Genomic DNA, 24,574 nt, shown 5'->3' on the forward strand with positions numbered 1-24,574 from the left:
ATTTTATGGGACGAGAGCTATGCTTGTAGTGACCCATTTTCATATCTCTCCACATCCAATTTATTCTTAAAATCGTGTATAGTTTTGGCATTCACTGTTTCTCTATTTAGTTTGTTCCAGACATCAATCACTCTATGTGGGAAGCTATCTTTTTTCAGGTCTCTTCCGTAGCTGTCTTTCTTTAGTTTCTTTTTGTGTCCTCTTGTTTCTCTTTTGTCCCACTTTAATAAGTCGTCTCTATCGAGAATTTCCAACCCTTTCATAATTCTGTAAATGGTCAACAAATCACCTCTTTCTCTTCTCTGTTCCAGTGTTGACAAATGTAATTTCTCCAATCTTTGTTCGTATGTCAAATTTGACAGTGTAGGAGCCATTTTTGTCGCTGCTCTCTGGATTATTTCTAATTTTCTTATGTTCTTTGTGCTAGGTGCCCAGTGTTGTAGCATTTTCTAGTTTAGGTCTTATCAGTGTAACAACTATTTTTTTTACCATCTCCTCATATATGTAGTCAAAGGCCACTTTCATTGATCTTAACAAGTTAAAAGTCTCTCCAAATAATTTATTGACATGTTTATCAGGTGTCAATTTTTAGATGATTACTCCCAGGTCCCTTTCTGAATTGACCTTTTTGACTTCTTTGTTTCCAATTTTATATTGACTCGATACTCTGTTTTTGCTTTTTCCAAATTCCATTATGCTACATTTTTTAATGTTGAAGTTCATCTCACATCTCTGACTCCATTCCCATATTTTGTTTAGGTCTTCTTGCAGCGATCTGCAATCTTCTTCTGTTCTTACTTTCTTTAGTAATTTGGCATCATCAGCAAAGAAGTTCATGTAACAATTTACTCCCTCATCCATATCATTTGTATATATGGTAAACATTAATGAGCCAATATAGAGCCTTGCGGGACACCACTCTTCATATCTTCCCAGTTCAAATTTTTGTCTTAAAGTACCACAAATTTTTCTCACAGTTAAGAAATCCTTCATCCATTCCAGCAGCTTACCTTGTATTCCTCCTATTATTTAAATTTTTCTTATTAATTTTTTATGTGGTACTTTGTTGAATGCCTTCTGCAAATCCAAGAAGGTGCAGTCTACCCAGCCATCTCTTTCTTGTATTATCTCAATTAATCTCGAGTAAAAGCAGATTAGGTTTGTGGTGCACGATCTTCCACTTCTAAAGCCAAATTGTTTAGGGTTTACTATTTTATTTTCTTCCAAGTGTTTGGCCCAGTTGTTTCTTATGACTTTTTCGCATGTTTTTGCTACTGTGCTTGTAAGGGATACCGGTCTGAAGTTTGTAGGATCTTCCCTATTTCCGCCTTTATATATTGGTACTGTGTTTGCATTTTTCCAATCTTGCGGTACCTTTCCTTCTTTGAGTGAGAAGTCTATTATCTTGTGTAGTTTATCTGTCAGTTCGTCTATACACTCTTTCAGTATCCAATTTGCAATTCCATCTGGTCCATGCGATTTCTTGACATCTAGGTTTTTTAATGGTCTCCTATTTCTTTTTGTGTTACCTATATTTGTTTCAATTTGGGTGATCTTTCTTGTCCATCTTCCCAAAATTGTGAGCTCTCAATTGTAAAAACACCTGAAATGTCTGATCATAACTTCTGCCATCTCTGTGTCATCTATATATTCTTTATCTCCTTCAGGCAATTTCACTTTTTCGTATTTATCCTTTAGTTTTGCATTTACATATCTGTAAAAGAGTTTAGGTTGATCCTTACATATGTCTATAATATCTTTTTCATAATTTCTTTTTTCTTTCCTGCATATGTTCACATATTGGTTCCTAAGTTTTATATATTTTTGCCATTTGGATGTTTTTTTTCTTTCTTTTTTTCCATTTTTTCCAGACTGTCTCTCCTGTCTCGAGCCTCACTACACTTTTTATTATACCAACACTTTATATATATATCTTTTTGTTTCTTTTTTGGTACATATTTCTTAATTACTTCCTTTTACTTTTCTTTGAATATGTTTCATTTGTCTTCCATCTTTGTTTCCTCTTTAGAGAATTTATCCTAGTTTGTGTTTTGAATTTTTTTTCTTAGTTTTACAAAATCCGTTTTGTTGTACATTAATCTTCCTTCTCTATGTTTATCATTCCTACCTACATAGTTCTGTTCTTTTAATTCAAACTCTTTTAGTATATGGTCACTCTTTCCAATTGGTGTTTTATACTTCATTTTGTTCACAATATCTGGTTCAGAAGTTAATATTAAGTCCAGTTTTGACAGTTCCTCATTGTTTCTATATCTAGTATTTTCCTTAACCCATTGTGTTAGGGCAGGGGTTCCCAAACTTTTCAGCTCATTGACCCCCTAGTAAAGTTTAAGATTTTCTATAGACCCCCAAACTATTAATTCACAAATTATGTCAGTTTATTATCATTATTGGTGTTGTTATTGTTATTAATGCTAATATTATTATTATAGTTGTTATTTTCCTTATTATTATTGTTATTATTACTATTATTATTTTTATTATTGTTATTATTATAATTCTAGTTATCATAATAATGTTATCATTTTGATCCATTTTAAAAGGGCTAAATGACAACATTCATCAAGGCGACGGCGTTCCAATAATGATACAGACACTTTCACATATACATAAACATAAATGTTTTAGAATAAATATTTATATTATACATTCTTTATTATATTACTATAAGTAATATTCATGCCAATAATATTACACAAGCTTGTCATCTTGATGTTCATTTACTATGTGGTTGTGTGTATGTGAGATTCTCTCTACATGCACAGAATGGGGAGAATTTTCGGCTCTGAGTCAACTGAGATGGTTTTTCTTTAAGTTTAGATATTGGTTGGTTGATTATTCTCACTCTTTCAGTACGGGAAGAGAACAGGATCATTTCATGCTACCCATTTAATTTTAAAGACTGCCTTTCGACCCCATAGCAATCTACTGACCCCCTTTCAACCCCTTGGATGGTTTCATCGACCCCTGGGGGTTGATATCGACCCCCTAGCAATCTACTGATTCCCTTTCAACCCCTTGGCTATTTGTCGACCCCTTGGATGGTCTCATCGACCCCTGGGGGTCGATATTGACCACTTTGGGAACCCCTGTGTTAGGGTGTATTTGATGGTCATATCCAGTAGAATGTTGCTCCAAAGTTCTTCTCCCCCTTTTACTATCATTTCTTCCCAGATTATATTTTTTGCATTAAAATCGCCCATGATTACTATGTTTACACCTTCTTTCAGTATCTCGTTTAGCACATTCACTGTGTCTTCCAGTAATTTAGAATGTTCGCTATCTGATCACGTATGTGTTTTTGGTGGTACATACATTGCTACAAATTTTCTGCTTTTCATCTTTTTGTTTACAGTTTTGATCATAATTCTACATTGCCTTGGCCTTAAATAATCTTTGTAACATTTCGACCCTTTTTTGTCAATATCATGACACCTCCTCCCTGCTTGTCTGTTCTATTTTTCACCCAGTGGTTGTATAGACCATGTCTCATTATGCTTGATGATAGAGGTCCTTTCAATTTTGCCTCAACTATTCCCATGTCAGGTTTTTCTATTTCTAGATAGTCATTTAGTTCATTGTATTTACCTAGTTGTATTTTGTGGGAAGGGGAGCCATGCTCGTGGTGTCCCGCCTTTGTATCTCGCAGTGTCTAGTTTGCTTTTAAACTCATGAATGGTTTTTGCACATGCTATTTCATTGTCCAGTTTGTTCCAAGTGTCCACTACTCTATGTGGAAAACTGTTTTTCTTTAGTTCTCTTCTGTAGCTATGTTTCTTGATTTTCATTCCATGCCTTCTTGTGCTTCTCTTGTCCCAGTTTAGTAAGTCCTCTCTATTGAGTATCTCTGTGCCTTTCATGGTTCTGTAGATGGTCAGTAGGTCACCTCTCTCTCTTCTTTGCTCCAGCATCAGTCATTCCAGTTTAGCCAATCTCTCTTCATATGATAAGTTTGCAAGTGCAGGTACCATTTTTGTTGCTGCTCTCTGGATTCTTTCTATTTTCTTTATATTCTTTGTGGTACTGGGTGACCACAATGTCACCGCATATTCTAGTAACCAATATTTTTTTTATCATGTCCATGTCCAAGTATGCGAATACCACTTTTATTGATCTTAGCAAGTTGTAAGACTCCCTAACAATTTTGTTAATCTGTTTTGTCATAGGACAAGTCGTTTGTGATAATTACCCCCAATTTTTTTTTCGGATCCTTCCTTCTTTACCTCCTTGGTTCCAATTGTATATTTTCCTGATATTCTGTTTTTGCTTTTTCCAAACTCCATTATGCTACACTTCTTAGTATTAAAGTCCACTTCCCATTTCTGACTCCAGTTTCATACCTTATTTAGGTCTTCCTGCAGTGCTTCACAGTCCTTATCAGTTTCTACTTTTCTTAACAGTTTGGCGTCATCTGCAAAGAAGCTCATGTAACCTTTCACACCCTCATCCATGTCATTCACATAAATAGCAAACATTATTGGTGCCAATACAGATCCTTGCGGTACTCCACTGATCAGTTCTTTCCAATCTGAATATTTTTCTCTGAGCACTACTCTCATCTTTCTACCAGTCAGGAAGTCTCCATCCATTTTAGTAGGTTCCCTTGTATTCCTCCTATTTGTTCCAGTTTTTTAGTAATTTTCTGTGTGGTACTTTGTCAAGAGCTTTTTGCAAGTCCAGGAAGGCACAATCAGCCCATCCATTCCATTCAGGCGCGGATCTAGGAACAAAGTTTGGGGGGGGCCCGACGGCAGAATTTTCGGTTGTTTAACGAGCATTAGCATTACCGTTTCTCCACTCACGGGATTCTTATTTGTTAATAACTGGCGGACTGACCTAAATGAATGGGCATAACCATCTGCTCTAGGTGCCAGTGTTTCTCTTCGGATTCAAATGAGAGAGGAATTTTGTATCTTATCAAAACTTTATTGAAAGTAAGAAATTAATAGCTAGAGACCTAGAGACATTAGACCTCAATTTAAATGTAGAATATATATATAAGACAGTAAGCATTATACTTTATAATATTACCTATAATAGTAGCCTTAAAAGTAACATGCAAAGGTTATTACACTGAAAGGATTATTCACACTGCAGCCTAAGCAAAGAGAAGACGGCGGTTCCATAAATGATACAATGATGATAAAAATGGATTATAACATGGATTAAACATGGATTATAAAAATGAAATAGTGAACTAAAATTAAATCGGGCCAAAGGGCCAAAGCCAAAAGGGGGGGGCCCGGGCCCCCTGGGCCCCCCCCCTTATATCCGCGCCTGATTCCTTTCTTGCACTATGTCTAATAGTCTTGAGTAGAAGCATATTAAATTTGTGGTGCATGATCTTCCTTGTCTGAACCCAAATTGTCTTGGGTTTATTATGTTGTTGTCTTCCAGATGTTTTACCCATCTATTCTTCATGATTTTCTCACAAATTTTGGCTATAGTGCTTGTTAGTGATACTGGCCTATAGTTGGTAGGTTCTTCCTTGTTTCCTCCTTTATATATTGGTACAATGTTAGCATTTTTCCAGTCTTTAGGTATCTTTCCTTCTTTGAGTGAACAATAAATTATGTTGTGTATTTTGTCCGTTAGTTCTTCTTTGCATTCTTTTAGGATCCAATTTGCAATTCCATCCGGGCCATGTGATTTTCTGACGTCAAGGTTTGATAGGTGTTCTGATATTTCTTTTTGTGTTGTAAACTCACTCATGGGGGGAGATCGCTTTTTATTATCTTCGTCCCAATTATGTACTTTCTCTCTGGTGAAGACAGATTTAAAGTGATTGTTCATGATTTCAGCCATTTCTAATTCTTCTGTGTATTCTATATTCCCTTGGTGTAGTTTCACCATTTCTTGTTTGTTTTTAAGTTTACCATTCACATATCGATAGAATAGTTTGGGTTCCTCTTTGCATTTATCTATAATATCCTTTTCATGGTTCCTTTTCTCTATTCTCACTTTGACATACTCATTTCTATAGTTTATATAGATATGCCATTTTCCTGGTTTTTTATCTTTTCTCCACCTTTTCCAAGCTCTGTCCCTTCTATCTTTTGCCTCACTGCATCTTTTGTTGAACCAACATTTGATATACACTCTCGCTTCTGTCTTGGTACATGCCTGTTTACTCCATTGTAATTTTCCATCAATATATTCCATTTCTCCCACTTTTGTCTCTTCCATGTAGAATTTTTCCCAGTTTGCATTCTGGAAGAATTTCTTTAGTTTTGCAAAGTCCATTTTGTTGTACAGTACATCAATCTTCCTTTCCTATGCTTCTCACTCTCCATGTCTATTTCTTCCTTTAGTTCAGTTTCAATGAGTATATGGTCACTCTTTCCAATTGATGTCATGTAATGGATTTTATCCACAATTTCAGGTTCTGTTGTAAATAATAAATCTAGTTTCAATGGCTCTTCATTGTTTCTGTCTCTGGTGTTTTCACCGACCCATTGGGTCATTGTGTATTCCATAGTCATGTCCAGCAGTGCATTACCCCACAAGTCATCTCCCCCTCACACTGTCATGTTTTCCCAACAAATTTCTTTGCAATTGAAGTCCCCCATAATTACCAGATTACCCCTGTCCGTTAGTATCTCATTTAATGATTTCCTTGTATCTTTTAGCATTTTTGTATGTTCATTCTCCTTCCAAGCGTTCATTTTCAGGGGCACATAGGTCACCACAAACTTTCTACTTTTCATATTCTTGTCTTCAACTTTTATCATGATCAGTTCAACATTACCGTTGCCCTCCGCAATTTTTGTCACATTCAAGTCTTTCTTGGCCAAGAACATGATTCCACCTCCCTGTTTCTTGTCCCTGTTTTTTATCCAGTAATTATATAGTCCTTGTCCAATATCGATAGATGGTATTTCACCTCTTAGTTTAGTCTCTACAATTCCCAGTATGTCTAGTTTTTCTTCTAGCAGGTAATCATTGAGTTTGTTCAGTCCTGAAATTAATCCGTCGATGTTAGTATAGGCCACTTTTAATTTTCTTCTTTCTCCATTTTTTTATATTTTTTTTTTCTGTCTTTGGTTCTTTTGTTCTGATGTACCAATTCCTCAATCTCATGTCGATTACTCTCCAATAGAATTCCTTGCTTTCTGTCTTCGTTCTCTTTGAGTTTTTTTCCTTTGCTTCTTCTCTTAGTGACTTTTCTTTTTCTAATTCCTCAGTATTCATTTCTCTTTTTATCCATATCTTATTGTATTTTTCACTCTTTGCCAAGTTATCTACTTTTTCAAATATGTCTTCTACTACCATCTGTGACCTAAATTTTATCTTTAGAGGTTAATATCTATCCTTAGAATAGCGACTGATCCTATATGTCTCGTCCAGGTCTTTGACTGCATCTTGGTTCCCCCCTGAATTTCATTAAGGATTTCTTCTGCTGTCTCTTTTTCTTCCTTTTCTCTCATGTACCTCGCCAATCCCTGTTTTTCTTTTAGTCCATATACCACAATACATTTTTTCCTATCTACTGTATCTCTGACCCAATTAGCTTTTTCATTAATCACTTGGATAATTGTGTCTTTTGCATTATCCTGCATTTGTTGTTGGATTATTTCTTTGAAAGCAATTTCCTCATTTTCAATGTTTTCCTTCCACTTAATTTTTTGGATGCTTTCCTCACCTAAGTTCACTTCGATTTTTTCCGTCATTTATTGTAATTTATTGTTCACCTCTTTTTTTTAAGTTTTCGCAATTAGTATTATCATTAATTCTCTTCTCATTATCACTCTTCAGCTCATTTATATCCCTTTTCATTTCTTTAATCTCGTTTGTAAGATCCAAGTTGGTTCTTCTTAGGTAAGAAATTTCGTGATTCGCTTGCACTAAACAGTCCATTAGGCCAATGATATCCTTTCTTAAGTCCATGATTTCATTCTCCCACTGTATCCTATTTGTGCTCATATCCCTCTCTTTCTCTAATTATCGACTTAAGCTCCTGCTTTCATACTTACTAAATCCTGGAAAATCATCTTTGTTGTCCACCCGCGTGGCTCGCGTGGATCTTGGAGCGGGACAGTGTTTGTTTACATCATGGTTTGACAAACTGACGCCAGATGGCTCTGGTTCGTGGTTGGCTTTTGAGTCAGATTTTTCGTTGTTATCTTTCATTTTTTTGCTAATTGCGTCTTAATACAATTGACTAGCACTACAGAGATATCATATCGGACACTCACGATTACTCCCCTCCCCTACAATACAAACCAGGTTTCGTTTTTTGTCATTTATCCTCTTCTTCTTGGCCCTGTGACGACGGAGGTGTTGACAGCATGCGTGCATGTGTATGATTGTGCATCATAATGTTTGCTAGGGGTTGAAAATAAATCAAAAGGAAGGAAAACCTTAACATTAATTCATACAAATGTATTCAAGTTTACATTTCTAATACCATTTTCCAAAATTTTTCATATTCTGTAGTGACGATGGAAGTGAAGCTGTTATGTTTCTTTCTGCTGTTACTTGGGATGACCACAGGGACTGGTAAGTATTGTTGATATGTATTTTTTTAACTTATTTTCTGAAAAGTGTCATATGAAATGATGTAGCAACATTTATGCAGGCACATGATACCTGTGTGATTGCTCTTGCTGGCCCAGAACTGACAAGTATGAACAGGAACTATTTATCTGGATCCCAGGAAATGCTAAAGTGAATATACCTGGGCCATCAGGGATTAAGAATGGAGTGAGGCATTTCTAAGAAATATGTTCTGATTAAGGCTAGGAGGGCCGAAGGCAGTTAATGACAGTTTGGAAAGGTGTGTGATAAGAAGAAGTTTAAAATAAATGTGGGTAAAAGTAAGGTCATGAGATGTACAAAGGTTGTGACTGGCAGTGAGTTAGAGGTAAGACTTAAGGCCACATAACATGGTGCATCAAATCATGGGGAACTCAGCCCAGTGGTCCCTACAACACACTCAAATTGAGGCATATAGGGCATTTGATGCACACAACTGTCCTTTCAGTTATGGTGGGTTGGCACCGTGCTACAGAAAACCCACCAAACTGTCTCATTCACCATGCCTTAAAATTCTCAGCTCCACTAGCATTGTGATGACATTGTATAATTAATAGAATTGTACAAGGGTAAAGTATGCCTGTAGCAAGTGAAACATCACCTGTACAAGGACAGAAATGCCAGAGATGAACTGAGTAGCACATATCACTCACCCACAGCAATGAGTGACTGGCCACCCTGACTCCAAAGATGTACAGTGTGACATGGTCTTTAAAGGAGAGAGGCTAGAGAAGGTGAATAGTGTAAAGTATTTAGAGTCACCTGTGGCAGGGTAGAGGTAAGTCTGTAGAGTGTGGGAAGCTAGTAAATGTCTTGAGAGAATGTAAAATCTCATGAGAAATAGATGTCTAGGGATGGAGGTAAAGAGGAGACTATACGAATGGGTGATTATGCCTACAGCACTGTATAGGGCAGAGACTTGGAATTTAAGGGAAGCAGAAATGAGAATATTAAATGTGTTTGAGAAGTATAGTTGGGGTTATGAGGAAAGAGTGAGGAGTTAGCAGATGAAAAGAAGAGTAAAGATGGAAAAGGAACTGGCAGACAGGGCTGATGAAAGAATACTGGGGTGGTTTGGGTACATGGAAAGAATGAGTGAGGAAAAACTAACAAAAGGGGTGTGGAAGGCAGAGGTGAACAGAGTGAACCTGAAGGGAAGACTGAAAACAAGATGTATGGGTGAGGTGAAGGGGGTCTTGTGTTAAAAGGGATTGTCTATTAAGCAGGGAAGGGAGAAAACAACATATAGGTATGAACAAATAATTCCGACTGTCGTCCCTGGATTCGAACTGGGCTCATGAAATCATGGTGCTATCGTCTTGCCGACTGAGCTATTGACCCTATAAAATTCTCCAACCTGGAAGTTAATCAACTTCCCGAGGAACTAAGTCGACTGCTAACTGCCGTCTGTACTTATTTTTACAGAGAACCAGGGCAACTTAGCTAGTGGCTAGACTGGTACGTTTCCTTGATGGACTTATCATCGTTGTCATACCTGATTAGGATCACCAGTAACGGTGATGTCAATCAAATAATTCCAATTGTCATCCCCGGATTCAAACCAGGCTCGTGAAATCATGGTGCCATCATCTTGCCGACTGAGCTATTGACCCTATAAAATTCTCCAACCTGGAAATTAATCTACATCCCGAGGAACTAAGTCAACTGCTAACTGCCATCAATAACTTATTTTTACAGAGAACCAGGGCAACTTAGCTAGTGGCTAGACTGGTACTTTTCCTTGATGGATTTATCGTCGTTGTCATACCTGAATAGAATCACCAGTAACGGTGATGTCGATCAATTAATTCCAACTGTTGTCCCCAGATTCGAACTGGACTCATGAAATCAAGGTGCCATCGTCTTGCCAACTGAGCTATTTCCCCTATAAAATTCTCCAACCAGGAAATTAATCTACTTTCCGAGGAACTAAGTCGACTGCTAATTGCCGTCCGTACTTATTTTTACAGAGAACCATGACAACTTAGCTAGTGGCTAGACTGGTACATTTCCTTGACGGATTTATCATTGTTGTCATACCTGAATAGAATCACTAGTAATGATGATGTCGATCAAGTAATTCTGACTGTTGTCCCCGGATTCAAACCGGGCTCGTGAAATCACAGTGTCATCGTCTTGCCGACTGTGCTATTGACCCTATAAAATTCTCCAACCTGGAAGTTAATCTACTTCCCGAGGAACTAAGTCGACTGCTAACTGCCATCCGTACTTATTTTTACAGAGAACCAGGGCAACTTAACTAGTGGCCAGACTGGTACATTTCCTTGATGGACTTATCATCATTGTCATATATGAATAGAATCACTAGTAACGGTGATGTCGATCAAATAATTCTGACTTGTCCCCAGATTTGAACTGGGCTCATGAAATCATGTTGCCATCGTCTTGCCAAATGAGCTATTTCCCCTATAAAATTCTCCAACCTGGAAGTTAATCAACTTCCCGAGGAAATAAGTCGACTGCTAACTGCCATCCGTACTTATTTTTACACAGAACCACGGCAGCTTAGCTAGTGGCTAGACTGGTATGTTTCCTTGATGGACTTATCGTTGTTGCCATACCTGAATAGAATCACCAGTAACGGTGATATCGATCAAATAATTCCGACTGTCGTCCCTGGATTCGAGCCAGGCTCATGAAATCACCGTGCCATCGTCTTGCCGACTGAACTATTGACCCTATAAAATTCTCCAACCTGGAAGTTAATGTACTTCCCAAGGAACTAAGTCGACTGCTAAATGCCATCCGTACTTATTTTTACAGAGAACCAGGGTAACTTAGCTAGTGGCTAGACTGGTACGTTTCCTTGGACTTATCGTTGTTGTCATACCTGAATAGAATCACCAATAACTGAGATGTCGATAAAATAATTCCAACTGTCGTCCCCGGATTCGAACTGGGCTTGTGAAATCACTGTGCCATCGTCTTGCCGACTGAACTATTGACCCTATAAAATTCTCCAACCTGGAAGTTAATCAACTTCCCAAGAAACTAAGTCGACTGCTAACTGCCATCCATACTTACTTTTACAGAGAACCAGGGCAACTTAGCTAGTGGCTAAGAGTGGTTCTCTGTAAAAATAAATACAGACAGCAGTTGGCAGTCGACTTCATTCCTCGGGAAGTACATTAACTTCCAGGTTGGAGAATTTTATAGGGTCAATAGCTCAGTTGGCAAGACGATGGCACCATGATTTCATGAGCCCAGTTTGAATCCGGGGATGACAGTCGGAATTATTTGATCGACATCACCGTTACTAGTGATTCTATTCAGGTATGACAACGACGATAAGTACATCAAGGAAACGTACTTGTCTAGCCACTAGCTAAGTTTCTGTGGTTCTCTGTAAAAATAAGTACAGACGGCAGTTAGCAGTCGACTTATTTCCTCCAGAAGAGATTAACTTCCAGATTGGAGAATTTTATAGGGTCAATAGCTTAGTCAGCAAGATGATGGCACTATGATTTCATGAGCCCAGTTCAATTCCAGGGATGACAGTCGGAATTATTTGATCGACATCATTGTTACTGGTGATTCTATTCAGGTATGACAACGATGATAAGTCCATCAATAAGCGTACCAGACAGCAGTTAGCAGTCGACTTAGTTCCTCAGGAAGTTGATTAACTTCCAGGTTGGAGAATTTTATAGGGTCAATAGTTCATTTGGCAAGACAATGGCACCATGACTTCACGAGCCCGGTTTGAATCCGGGGATGACAGTCGGAATTATTTGATCGACATCACTGTTATTGGTGATTCTATTCAGATATAGGTATGAGTAAAGAATGGTTCTAAAAGGATGATGAATTGACTTGACTTAAGGGGCTTTTTTCTCATCTTCTCTGTTTACACATGAAGGGATGAGAAGTGAGGGTCACCATGTAAATGAAGCAGTATGAGTAAACCAGCTTAGGCTGTAGGGCCCTGCTGTGGATGCACTGTGTCTTGCTGCATTGTTTCTGACCTGGGCAGTTGGCAGGGAACAAGGATAGCCCTTCATTCACAAGGAGTTAACATAAAAGGAAAACAAATGGGTGATGGATGGGTAGGAGGTGGGTACATGCCTTTGTTGGCTACATCCCTTATAAGGGGGAAGAAACCTTATGGTATATAGATAAGGTTAGGTCAATTTATTTCAGTTTGGATAAGTGCCTTGAGGGTTGATTGATTGATTGGAAAAGAGCCCATGGGCTCAAGTAAAGCCTTGCTGACCCTGGTTTGACAGGAATGGGCAAAATTGCCTTGCTTTGTCCCCAGAAATGTAACCCAGACTCTCTAATTATGGTTTTAATGAATTCATTCATGTAGAGGAGAATGTATTTTGACATTTCATATGATTTTCACATTTTTGTATCTATTATTTGGTATCAAGCCAATAACTTATTGATATAACTTTTCCTTACTATCTCACTTAGAGATTTCATTCACTCTCAGCAGTTTACACACAAGAAGAATTCAGTGGCATGGGAAGGGAGGTCCAGGGCTATCCAGTGATGTTGTTGGGGAGTTGGAACCAATCATTAATTTTGCACAAAAATTACAATATCACGGTTCCTTAAAATTTCTTACTGTGATCTAGAGAACAGCAACTTGTTCAGTATATAACATTCATAAATGAATTTCTTCATTTGAAAGTTCTTCCATACAGCTTCTCTCTATTCCTTGTTGTCATTCATTAGATTATAAAGCTCCAATCCAAAATACTGTCCACAGGAAAAAAATTATTGAAATATATTACATCATACTTGAACAGAATGAAACAAAGGGTAAGGGTGTCACAGTTATTTACAGCATCTGTGTAGTGGGGACATAGAATTTTCTCTAATGCCCACTGCATATGGCCTTACAATGTTTGTCAAATTGGTGAATTTTAATTAGTTTTCTTATGGAGCTTTAGGGACTTAAGCACTACCCCCAGTAATTTGGGTTTGATTCATTTGCCAACACCCTTAGCCTGCCATGTACCCTTCACCTCACCCATGTCACAGTTGTTTCTATGCCTGTGGAACTGGTACACATGTTTCTACAAAATAGTGATGATCAACTGGGTGTAAATGGTATTGTCTAGTGGAATATCCCAGCTATATTGGCCATACATACATACATATATATATATATATATATATATATATATATATATATATATATATATATACATTCAGCTGATATGGCCACTAGAAGCAATTGTAAGGACAGATAAACACTGGTACCGGTAATAGCATTACATGAAGGTGCTTATAGTAACCATCTCTTAATACAACAGTAACATGCCAATACACATAGTAACACTGCAGTGATTTACAAATGGATGATAGAACAACATGTACATTGATGCATTAGCACTCACCCTGGGGAGTGAGATACTTTATATGTTCCCTACCTTTTATTGAGTCAGATTGCCATCACCCAGGAGACTATTACAATAACTGCATTTTGATATTCTATAAATCAGACAGACCTACTACATCCTACTCTTCCTTTCCACCTCTCTTTATTAAAAAGGTATTATAGGATTACAACCTGTCACTTTAATAATTGTATAGAGATTAGAGCAATCAACAGTTGTAACACAGGCCTACACTACTGTGTGGGTTTGAAGCTGGGGTAACTTGACATTCCTCTAGCTCCATGGTTGTTAAAAAAGTCTGCATTTTTATACCTACACACAATGTTGTCATCATCATACATGGCATACTTTGTATTGGACCAACATATATGACCACCAGACTAGATGTGTTGTTTGTACAGTGACCACAATGGAAATGTATACATTTTGAATACAGAGGAAATTAAATTCTTATGGCTGAAGGCAGACTACACCAAGGACAGACACTATTCTTGAATACAAAGTGATGTCTGATACTAACAGGATTTTCACTTAAAAAGCACATGAAGAGCCTTGAGGACAGTTTCCTCTGTTATAGTTCCAGATGGTGATGCAGTCACGAAATGCTTGAGGTTGTAAATATACTATCTTATCACCTTAAGTCAGTAGTTACTTAAATCAATCACATACATGCCCATTATAACAGGAGCAAAGCACAGATGAGAATTAGGTAAATATAATTAGGTAAATACAGGCTTACTGATATATGATTGGTTTATTTTGACCCAGTCTGTGTAGTGTGGGTGGAGATACAGGCAATTAAACTTGACACCAAAGTGAAAAATGATCACTATGAGAGAGATGTATAACAAAACCACACTGAATAAGCACATGATTCACTTAGAGAAACAGAAAAGATGAATGATAGGAAAAAGGATGCACTGAACACATATGTTTATTGGCTCCTACTTTTTACTACCAAGTAATATAGACCAAAAGTACACATAAATATAGTGTGTACTTTTTATTTTAATTCAATATGTAAACACTTCTGTTGTGGTCAGTCTACATATATTATTCCCAGAATATCTTCTCAAATAATATGTTTGTATTCTTTTCACACAATTCTATATTTGAAATACATTCTGCAGAACCACAGCACTGGGAGTCCCATTTAGATGTGATTGCACCACGTGTGGGAAAAGAGGACCAGACAGCAGCAGTGAATGAGCTGGTTAAGCGGTTATTAAAGGATCAGTCACATTTATTTGACCTTAGAGTAAAACCAAGCCTTGGACCTCAAGGTCGTGACACTTTTCAGGTAATATTCAGGAGTTTGGATTACATTATAAAATGTTACAAATTCACAATATTTTTTTTTATATATCCACCCATAGATAAAGGAAATTTTTCCTGGATAGCAGAGTTGATAATACCCAAAGAATAATATAATTGGTAGTATATACTAAGGTACCATCTTCTACTCTCTTTTCTAAATTTAATTTTGATCTCTTCTGCAGCTCTTACAAAGATAGTACCGGTACAAGTATTTTAAATGTAGGAGATATTAAATTGTAGCGGAAGTTGTCACATTTTTATAGAGACTATTTTAGTTATTTTGTTGGGTCCTATTTGCTGTATATATATATATATATATATATATATATATATATATATATATATATATATATATATATATATATATATATATATATATATTACAAATTTAACTAATTTTTATAGATAGAATTTATTTTCATTTGCTGTATTTTCTGAGTTTTATTGGCTCCACTAGTCATCATAGCTGGGACCACATGGTACTATTTTAGTTATTTTTTGGGTCTTATTTGCTGTATTTTCTGATTTATTTTTTTTTATCAATTTAACTTATCTTTATAAATAGAATTTATTTGCTGTATTTTCTGATTTTTTTTTATTTAACTAATTTTTATAGATATAAAAATTTATATGTATTCATCTTTCATTAATTCAAGTTTCATAAAAGTGTACCCTGGTCAAGATCAGGGTGGTCAAGTTTAGCCTATGGGCTATTTAAGAAGTGGTAGTTTTGGAGATGCAGTGCTAATAAACTGAAATCTGAATACCCCCACAAAATTAGTTCTCAGATTATGTAGAATTATTAATAACCAATAACTATGGTAGCTATATATACCAGTAGTCTTTATGCATAATAGGGTGAAAACCATGAGTAACGAATCACTGTACATGTTGATTGTCAAGCAGTCAACAGCGTTAACTAGAGTTCCAAATTAAGATGAAAATTCTCAATAGTGCAAGGAGAGCAGGAGATCCGGGTTGTATTGAGGGAGAGCACTTGTGGTTGCTCAAAATGATCTAGAGCAGTGCTAGTATTGTCTATTGAGAGAAAATACAATGAAATCAAGAAGGATCAAGTGAAAATGATGATTTTTAATTGAATGTCAATATGAACGCAGAACCCTATAGAGGTGCTGTACCGAAACTTAATGTAAACAGAGGCCTGGAAGCCCCAAGGGGACTGATTAGGCTAGGTATTGACAATCCTTTTTCTAGTTTTGGTAAGTACGAAAGAAGAAATTTTAGGTGAATCATAGACTTGAAATGGGAGATGAGTTTTAACAGAAACTCATGGGAAAGGGAATTCATTGAAGTAAAGAAATAGGTTATGAGTTTAAGAAAAGACTTCTTTGAAGTAAATAAAGAGGTGTGTGATTTATAGAAAAAAGAATACTGAAATAAACAATGAACTGTGTGAATTGAAAAAAGAACTAATTGAAGTTAAATGTGAAAATGAAAAAAAAAAAGTGTATTGTTGTATATGGACTAAAGGAAAAACATGACATGGTTAGGTACTTGAGGGAAAAAGCAGAAAAAGAAACAGCGAAAGCAATTTAAAAAGAAGTACAAGACTAAGACCAAGAAGTAGAAAAGGAAATAGAAGTATATAGAATAATACAATATTCAAAAGAAAGAAATTGACCTATGTAGTTTATAAAATTTTCCTAAGAACTTCTAATTCTTATCATATTTTTGCAGATTAATTCACCAGGCCAGAAAAGTACAGTTGTCATCACAGGCACAACAGGTGTAGCTGCAGCTTGGGGACTGCTGCACTTTCTCAAGTATAGCTGCAACTGCCATGTGTCATGGGAGGCAGACCAACTAAAACTTCCCTCATCTTTTCCAGCTGTTCAGCTTACTGTAACTTCTAATGACAGGTAAATCTGACAATTTTAGTAAAATGAAGTTAGAAACATCTTAATTTCACATTGTATTATATATTGTATCATATGCTAGTTTTAGGCCATGAATGTGGCTATACATTATGTAGGCTACCATCCTATAATTTATTAGTGTTTTGTTACTACTAAATCATAGGCTGGTATCACTGACCAGCACAATAGTAAAATTTTGTGAAAGATTGATAAACCAAATATCTTGAAGACATGAACATTCTGACAGATAATTAGTTTGGTTTCAGATCTGAAAGGTCATGTGTTTCAGACCTTTTAAGTTTTTGCTTGAGAGCGATTGATGTGCTGCGAGAGAGAGAGAGAGAGGAGTGAGTGGACTGTGTGTACTTAGACCTAGAGAAGGCATTTGATAAAGTATCTCACAGTCAACCTATGTGGAAATTGGAGCATGTTGGAGGACTAAGGGGCAAACTACTAGAATGAGAAAGATTTTTTTAAAGGAAAGATACATGAGGACAGTAGTAAAGGATAAGATGTCAAGATGGAGAGCAGAAATGAGCTGAAATCCACAAGGTTCAGTGCTTGCACCAATAGTATTTCTTGTCTTTGTCATTGACATGATGGAAGGTACAAGCTGTGCTGACATGTTTGGTGAATATGCATAAATCATGAAAAAAGTGAAAAATGAGAAGGACTGATGGGCAATGAATTTCTTGACCAAAAAATGTAAAGTACTGAAAATGGGAATTAGCTACAATAGACCAACTATTCCTTGGGAAGTGAACACATTACAAAAGCAAAAAGAGGAGAAAGATTTGGGAGTGTTGATAAAGAACAACCTGTCACCTTGCAGAAATATTAATAGGATTGTGGGAGAGATGTAAAGACTGCTGTAGAAGTTTAAAGTGACTTTTCAATATATGGATGAAGAAATGATGAAAAAACTCATTGAAACCCTGATCCATCCAAGGCTGGAATATGTATCAGTGGTATGGTCCCCACACAGAGAACACAGGGGGTAGCAACCAAACTGATCCCCAACCTGGCCTATAAATCATATGAGGAAAGACTAAAAGCACTGGGTCTGCCAACTTTGAAAGATCAAAGAGAAAGAGGTAATATGATTCCAGTATTAAGGTTACTAAAAGGGATAGATTACAATGACAGAAGAACTCTCATGATTTAGGATAGGAAGTCTTTAAGAGGTCATGAGAACAAATTAAGACTACATGTGTAAAGGATATGAAGAAATACAGTTTTCCAGATAGGTGCATAAATACTTGGAATGGCCTAGAAGGAGATGTAGCCCAAGCTGAAAAGATACATGAATTCACATTTAAATATGATAATTAAAAATCAAGGATATAGATTAAGTTTGAACTGCACTTGAATTTGAGACTAGATATGATAAACTGGAGAGTAGGAGATGAGACCCTTTGAACATTGCTCATTTCCTTACACTACAATTAGCTAAAGAAAGTCAAGCATAAGTACACATGGGAGAGGGTGGTGGATGGAAGGGTGGTAGATAGAGCGTTAATGGACTATGTAGTGGTAGATAGGAGTATAATAGGAAGAGTTAAGGATGTATATGTTCTAAGGGGAGAGAGTAGGGGAATATCAGATCATTTTTTGGTGGAAGGTAAGTTGAGAGTGGAGGATAGATGGAGAAAGAGGAAAAGGACAAAAGGTAGAGAGGTGCTTAGAGTGAACTCTTTAAGTGAGAAGGAAAAGGAGAATGAGTACAAGAAGAAACTGAGAGAGGAGTGGGAGGGAGTGAAGGATAGAGCACAGCTAGGAGTGGAGGAGGAATGGGGATGGTTCAAGGAGGGAGTCACAAAGTGTGCAAAGATGGTATGTGGAACAAGAAGGACGGGAGGAAATAGAAGGAAGGGTAGTGAGTGGTGGGATGAGGAAACAAAGAAGGTTGTAGAAGAGAAGAAGCGAGCTTTCACAGATTGGTTACAAAATAGGACGAGGGAGTCATATGAGAGGTACAAAGAAAAGAGAAGAGAAGTAAAGCACAAGATAAAGGAGGCAAAGAGGAGAGCAGATGTGAAATGGGGTAAGAGTATGACAGAAATTTTTGAAAGTAATAAAAAGATGTTTGGAAAGAAATTAAGAGATGAAGAGGAGGTGAATCAAGTAGAGAAGAAAAGGTAAAAGGTGCAGATGGAGAGATGATAATGGAAGAGAGGGCAGTAAGGGGAAGATGGGCAGAGTATTTTAGGGAGTTGCTAAATGTGAAGGAGGCTAGGGAGGGAAAGATAGTTGCAGTGGGAAGTGCTAAGAAAATGACCATGATGAGTGAGGAAAATGAGGAGAAATAAGGAAGGATGAAGTGAAGGTAGTTGTTAAGATGATGAGAGTAGGTAAGGCACCTGGTCTGGATGGATGCCATGCAAAATGTCTAAAAAAAGGAGGTACAGTGATGGTGGACTGGCTGGTGAGGTTATTTAATGTTTGTTGGAGAGAAGGTAGAGTGCCGAAGGACTGGAGGAGTGCCTGTATAGTTCCACTCTACAAGGGAAAAGGGGTCAAGTGTGAGTGTAGTAGTTTCAGAGGGATTAGCTTGTTAAGTGTAGTTAGGAAGGCTTATGGGAGGATCTTGATTAAGAAGATTGGGAGAGGAACAGAGGGAGTAATTGGTGAGGAACAATGTGGATTTAGGACAGGTAGAGGTTGCGTAGATCAGATTTTCATTTCCTTCTTTCGCCTACCCTGTGGTGGGGGGAAAAGAATGCTGCCACCAAGTATTCCCACTTGGATTGTAAGAGGTGAGAAAAACGGGACAGGGATTGGGACCAGGCATCCTTCTCCCTGTAGCCCCACAGGGGACATTCCTAAAAAAAGTAAAGGCATAAAAGGGTTCAGGAGTTTTCCAACCAACACCCTAATGTTTGGGTCTTTTAATGTGCATGGTTGTGGTACAGATGAGAGTAAAAAGGAAGAGATAGGTAGTATGTTTGTGAGAAGTAAGATGGATGTGTTACCTTTGAGTGAAACTAAGTTGAGAGGGAAGGGCGAGTGTAGTTGGGAGGTTCTCAGGAGTGAAGAGAGGGTGAAGGAGAGAAGGTGTGGCTATATAGTGAGACTTCTCATTAACTGACGTTAATTAGCTGTGTTTGCGGTGTTTTTGCTGTATTTTTGGTGCTGTTGTTTAGTGCGTGCAATCACTATGCCACCCAAAAACCACTCCAAAACACCGAAAACACAGCGAAAACACCGCAAACACAGCTAATTAATGTCTGTTAATGAGGTCTCACTGTACTAGTAAGTGAAGAGATAGGTAAACATGTAGTGGAATGAAAGGAGGTTTCCTCAAGGATAATGTGGATGAAGGTGGAACTGGGAAAGGAAATGTGGGTTTTTGTAAGTGCATATGGGCCTGGTAGTGAGAAGAGTGTGGAAGAAAGGGAGGCTTTTTGGATAGATTTAAATGAGTGCATAGAGGGATTAGGGAGGAACATCAATTTAGTAGTATTGGGAGACCTTAATGCTATGGTAGGAAATGAACCAATTGATGTAGTGGTTGGGAAATGTGGAGTTTCAGGAAAGAATCATAGTGGAGAGTTGATGGTGGAAATGTGTCCAGAGAGTTGATGATAGCAAATACAGTGTTTCGGAAGAAAGTCAAGCATAAGTACACATGGGAGAGAGTGGTGGATGGAAGGGTGTTAGATAGAGCATTAATGGACTATGTAGTGATAGATAGGAGTATAATAGGAAGAGTTAAGGATTTACATGTGCTAAGGGGAGAGAGTAGGGGAATATCAGATCATTTTTTGGTGGAAGGTAAGTTGAGAGTGGAGGATAGATGGAGAAAGAGGAAAAGGACAAAAGGTAGAGAGGTGCTTAGAGTGAACTCTTTAAATGAAAATGAAAAGGAGAATGAGTACAAGAAGAAGCTGAGAGAGGAATGGGAGGGAGTGAAGGATAGAATAGAACTAGGAGTGGAGGAGGAATGGGGATGGTTCAAGGAGGGAGTCACAAAGTGTGCAAAGATGGTGTGTGGAACAAGAAGGATGAGAGGAAATAGAAGGAAGGGTAGTGAGTGGTGGGATGAGGAAAGAAAGAAGATTGTAGAAGAGAAGATTCAAGTGTTCACAGATTGGTTACAAAATAGGACGAGGGAGTCATATGAGAGGTACAAAGAAAAGAAAAGAGAAGTAAAGCATAAGATAAAGGAGGCAAAGAGGAGAGCATATGTGAAATGGTGCAAGAGTATGACAGAAATTTTTGAAAGTAATGAAAAGATGTTCTGGAAAGAAATTAAGAGAGGAAGAGGAGGTGAATCAAGTAGAGAAGAAAAGGTAAAAGGTGCAGATGGAGAGATGATAATGGAAGAGAAGGCAGTGAGAGGAAGATGGGCAGAGTATTTTAGGGAGTTGCTAAATGTGAAGGAAGATAGGGAGGGAAAGATAGTTGCAGTGGGAAGTGCTAAGAAAATGACTGTGATGAGTAAGGAAAAGGGAAGAGAAATAAGGAAGGATGAAGTGAAGGCAGTTAAGATGATGAGAACAGGTAGTGCACCTAGTCTGGATGGATGCCATGCAGAATGTCTAAAAAAAGGAGGTACGGTGATGGTGGACTGGCTGGTGAGGTTAATTAATGTTTGTTGGAGAGAGGGTAGAGTGCCTGTATAGTTCCACTCTACAAGGGAAAAGGGGACAAGTGTGAGTGTAGTAGTTTCAGAGGGATTAGCTTGTTAAGTGTAGTTAGGAAGGCTTTTGGGTGGATCTTGATTGAGAGGATTAGGAGAGGAACAGAGGGAGTAATTAGTGAGGAACAGTGTGGATTTAGGACAGATAGAGTTTGTGTAGATCAGATTTTTGTGGTAAGACAGATATGTGAGAAAGCTATAGGAAAAGGTAAGGATGTTTTTTTGGCTTTTATGAATCTGGAAAAGGCCTATGACAGGGTAGACAGGAAGGCACTCTGGGAGGTATTGCAGATATACGGGATAGGAGGAAAGCTTCTAGGAGCTGTCAAGTAGTTTTTACGAGAGTAGTAGAGCATGTGTCAGGATTACAAATGGAGAGAGTGAGTGGTTCGAGGTAAAGGTGGGACTTCGTCAGGGATGTGTTATATCGCCCTGGCTGTTCAACTTATACATGGATGGGGTGGTGCGAGAGGTAAATGCAAGGGTGGTGGGTCAGGGATTAGAGATGGTTAAAGAAAATGGAGAAAAGTGGGAGGTGAGCCAGCTGTTGTTTGTGGATGACACTTTGCTTGTAGCAGAATCAGAGGAGGGATTGAGGTAGCTGGTGACAGAGTTTGGGAGAGTGTGTGAAAGAAGAAAGTTGAAGATAAATATGGGTAAAAGTAAGGTGATGAGATGTACAAGGGGTGAAAGTGGCAGCAGACTGGAAGTGAGCATTAAGGGAGAGTGACTGGAGGAAGTGGATAGTTTCAGATACTTGGGTGCGAATGTGGCAGGAAAGGGTGGAGTGAAGGTGGAGGTAGAATGTAGATTGAGAGAAGCGAGTAAATGCCTTGGTGGATTAAAAAGTGTAATGAGGAATAGACATTTGGGAATGGATGCTAAGAGGAGACTATATGAAGGAGTGATTGTGCCAACAGCACTGTATGGGGCAGAAATATGGAACATAAGAGAATAAGAGAGAAGGAGTTTGAATGTATTTACCTACTTGTATTTACCTAGTTGTATTTTGCGGGAAGGGGAGCTATGCTCGTGGTGTCCCGCCATTGTATCTTGCAGTGTCTAGTTTGCTTTTAAACTCATGAATGGTTTTTGTGCATACTATTTCATTATCCAGTTTGTTCCAAGTGTCCAAAACTCTATGTGGAAAACTGTTTTTCTTCAGTTCTCTTCTATAGCTATGTTTTTTTAATTTTCTTTCCATGTCCTCTTGTGTTTCTCTTGTCCCAGTAAAGTAAGTCCTCTGTATCAAGTATCTCCATGCCTTTCATGATTCTGTAGATGGTCAATAGGTCACCTCTCTTCTTTGCTCCAGTGTCGGTAACTCCAGTTTAGCCAATCTCTCCTCGTATGATAGGTTTGCAAGTGCAGGTGCCATTTTTGTAGCTGCTCTTTGGATTCTTTCTATTTTCTTTATATTCTTTTTGGTACTGGGGGACCACAATGTCGCCGCATACTCTAGTCTAGGCCTTATCAATGTAACCAATATTTTTTTTATCATGTCTTCGTCCAAGTATGCAAATGCCACTTTTATTGATCTTAGCAAGTTGTAAGTCTCCCCGACAATTTTGTTAATCTGTTTATCATAGGACAAGTCGTTTGTGATAATTACTCCCAAGTCTTTTTCGGATCCTACTTTCTTTACTTCCTTGGTTCTAATTGTATATTTTCCTGATATTCTTTTTTTGCTTTTTCCAAACTCCATTATGCTACACTTCTTAGTGAGGTGTCTGAGAAGTATGACGGGGGATACTAGGCTGGGTAGAATGAGGAATGAGGAGGTGAGGAGGAGAACAGGGATGGTAAGGGAGTTGGGTGATAGGGTGGATGAAAGAGTATTGGGATGGTTTGGACTCAGGGAAAGAATGAGTGAAGAAAGATTAGTAAAAGAGGTATGGAAGGCAGGTGTGGAGGGAGTGAACATGAGGGGGCGACCTAGGATGAGATGGATGGATAGGGTGAAAGGGACTTTGGGGAAGAGGGGAATGTCTGTTGAGGAAGGAAGGGAGAGGACAGAAGACAGGGGTGAATGGAGAATGGTTGTATATGGATGATGATGTGATGCATGAGGTGGAATGGATGGGGGATGAGGTAGTATATGTGAGAAAAATTTGACGCAGCCCGAAGGGATTTCTCCCCATCTTCTCCTTTTCTGTATGAGGGGATGGAGAGGGGGGGTTGCCGATTTAATGAAGCGGCCTTGCTGTGGATGTGCTGTGTCTTGCGACACCTCTCTGACCCAGGGCAGTGGACAAGATGCAGGGATGCCAAGATAAGAGGGAGGGTAGAGGGTGGAGGGGAGTGGAGTGTATTAGGGATCGAATGGGTAGGAATGGTTTTTATGCCTTTTTCTTTTTGGCTATCTCCCTTATAAGGGGGAAAAAACCTTTGGTATATGCATGTATTAGAGCTTGTGTTAGAATCAGAAATGGAGAGTAGTGTTATCAGGTAAAGGTGGGACTTAGCTTGGGATCTGTTATGTCACCTTGGCTGTTCAATATATACATGAATGGGGTGGTGTGAGAGGTGGACACAAAGGTAATGGGTCGGGGATTGGAGATGGTTAAAGAAAATGAAGGGAATGTGGGAGATAAGCAGGATCAGAGGAGGGATTGAGGAAGTCATTGACAGAGTTTGGGAAGGTGTACAAAAGAAGGAAATTGAAGATAAATGTGGGTAAAAGTAAGGTGATGAGAGGTACAAGGGGAGAAAGTAGCAGCAGACTGGAAGTAAGTATTAAGGGAGAGAGACTGGAGGAAGTGGATAGTTTTAGATATTTGGGTGTGAATGTGGCGGTAAAGGGAGTGGAGGTG

The 24,574-nt window shown here is 38.1% G+C and overlaps 1 protein-coding gene across 3 annotated transcripts in view; it reads left to right on the top strand.

Annotated features, from left to right (window-relative positions):
* Naglu (N-acetyl-alpha-glucosaminidase) overlaps window positions 1–24,574 on the top strand; it is a 192,890-nt gene that overhangs the window by 11,744 nt on the left and 156,572 nt on the right. For all 3 annotated transcript variants that reach the window (XM_076196766.1, XM_076196765.1, XM_076196764.1), the window contains 3 exons: window positions 8,458–8,520; window positions 15,056–15,225; window positions 16,941–17,122. In XM_076196766.1, the coding sequence (XP_076052881.1) occupies window positions 8,463–8,520; window positions 15,056–15,225; window positions 16,941–17,122 (410 nt within the window). In that variant the 5' untranslated portion in view covers window positions 8,458–8,462. The remainder of the gene's footprint in view (window positions 1–8,457; window positions 8,521–15,055; window positions 15,226–16,940; window positions 17,123–24,574) is intronic.

The sequence above is a fragment of the Oratosquilla oratoria genome, chromosome 13 (assembly GCF_046742065.1).
Source record: "Oratosquilla oratoria isolate Oo_2021 chromosome 13, ASM4674206v1, whole genome shotgun sequence".
Taxonomy (NCBI): Eukaryota; Metazoa; Arthropoda; class Malacostraca; order Stomatopoda; family Squillidae; genus Oratosquilla; species Oratosquilla oratoria.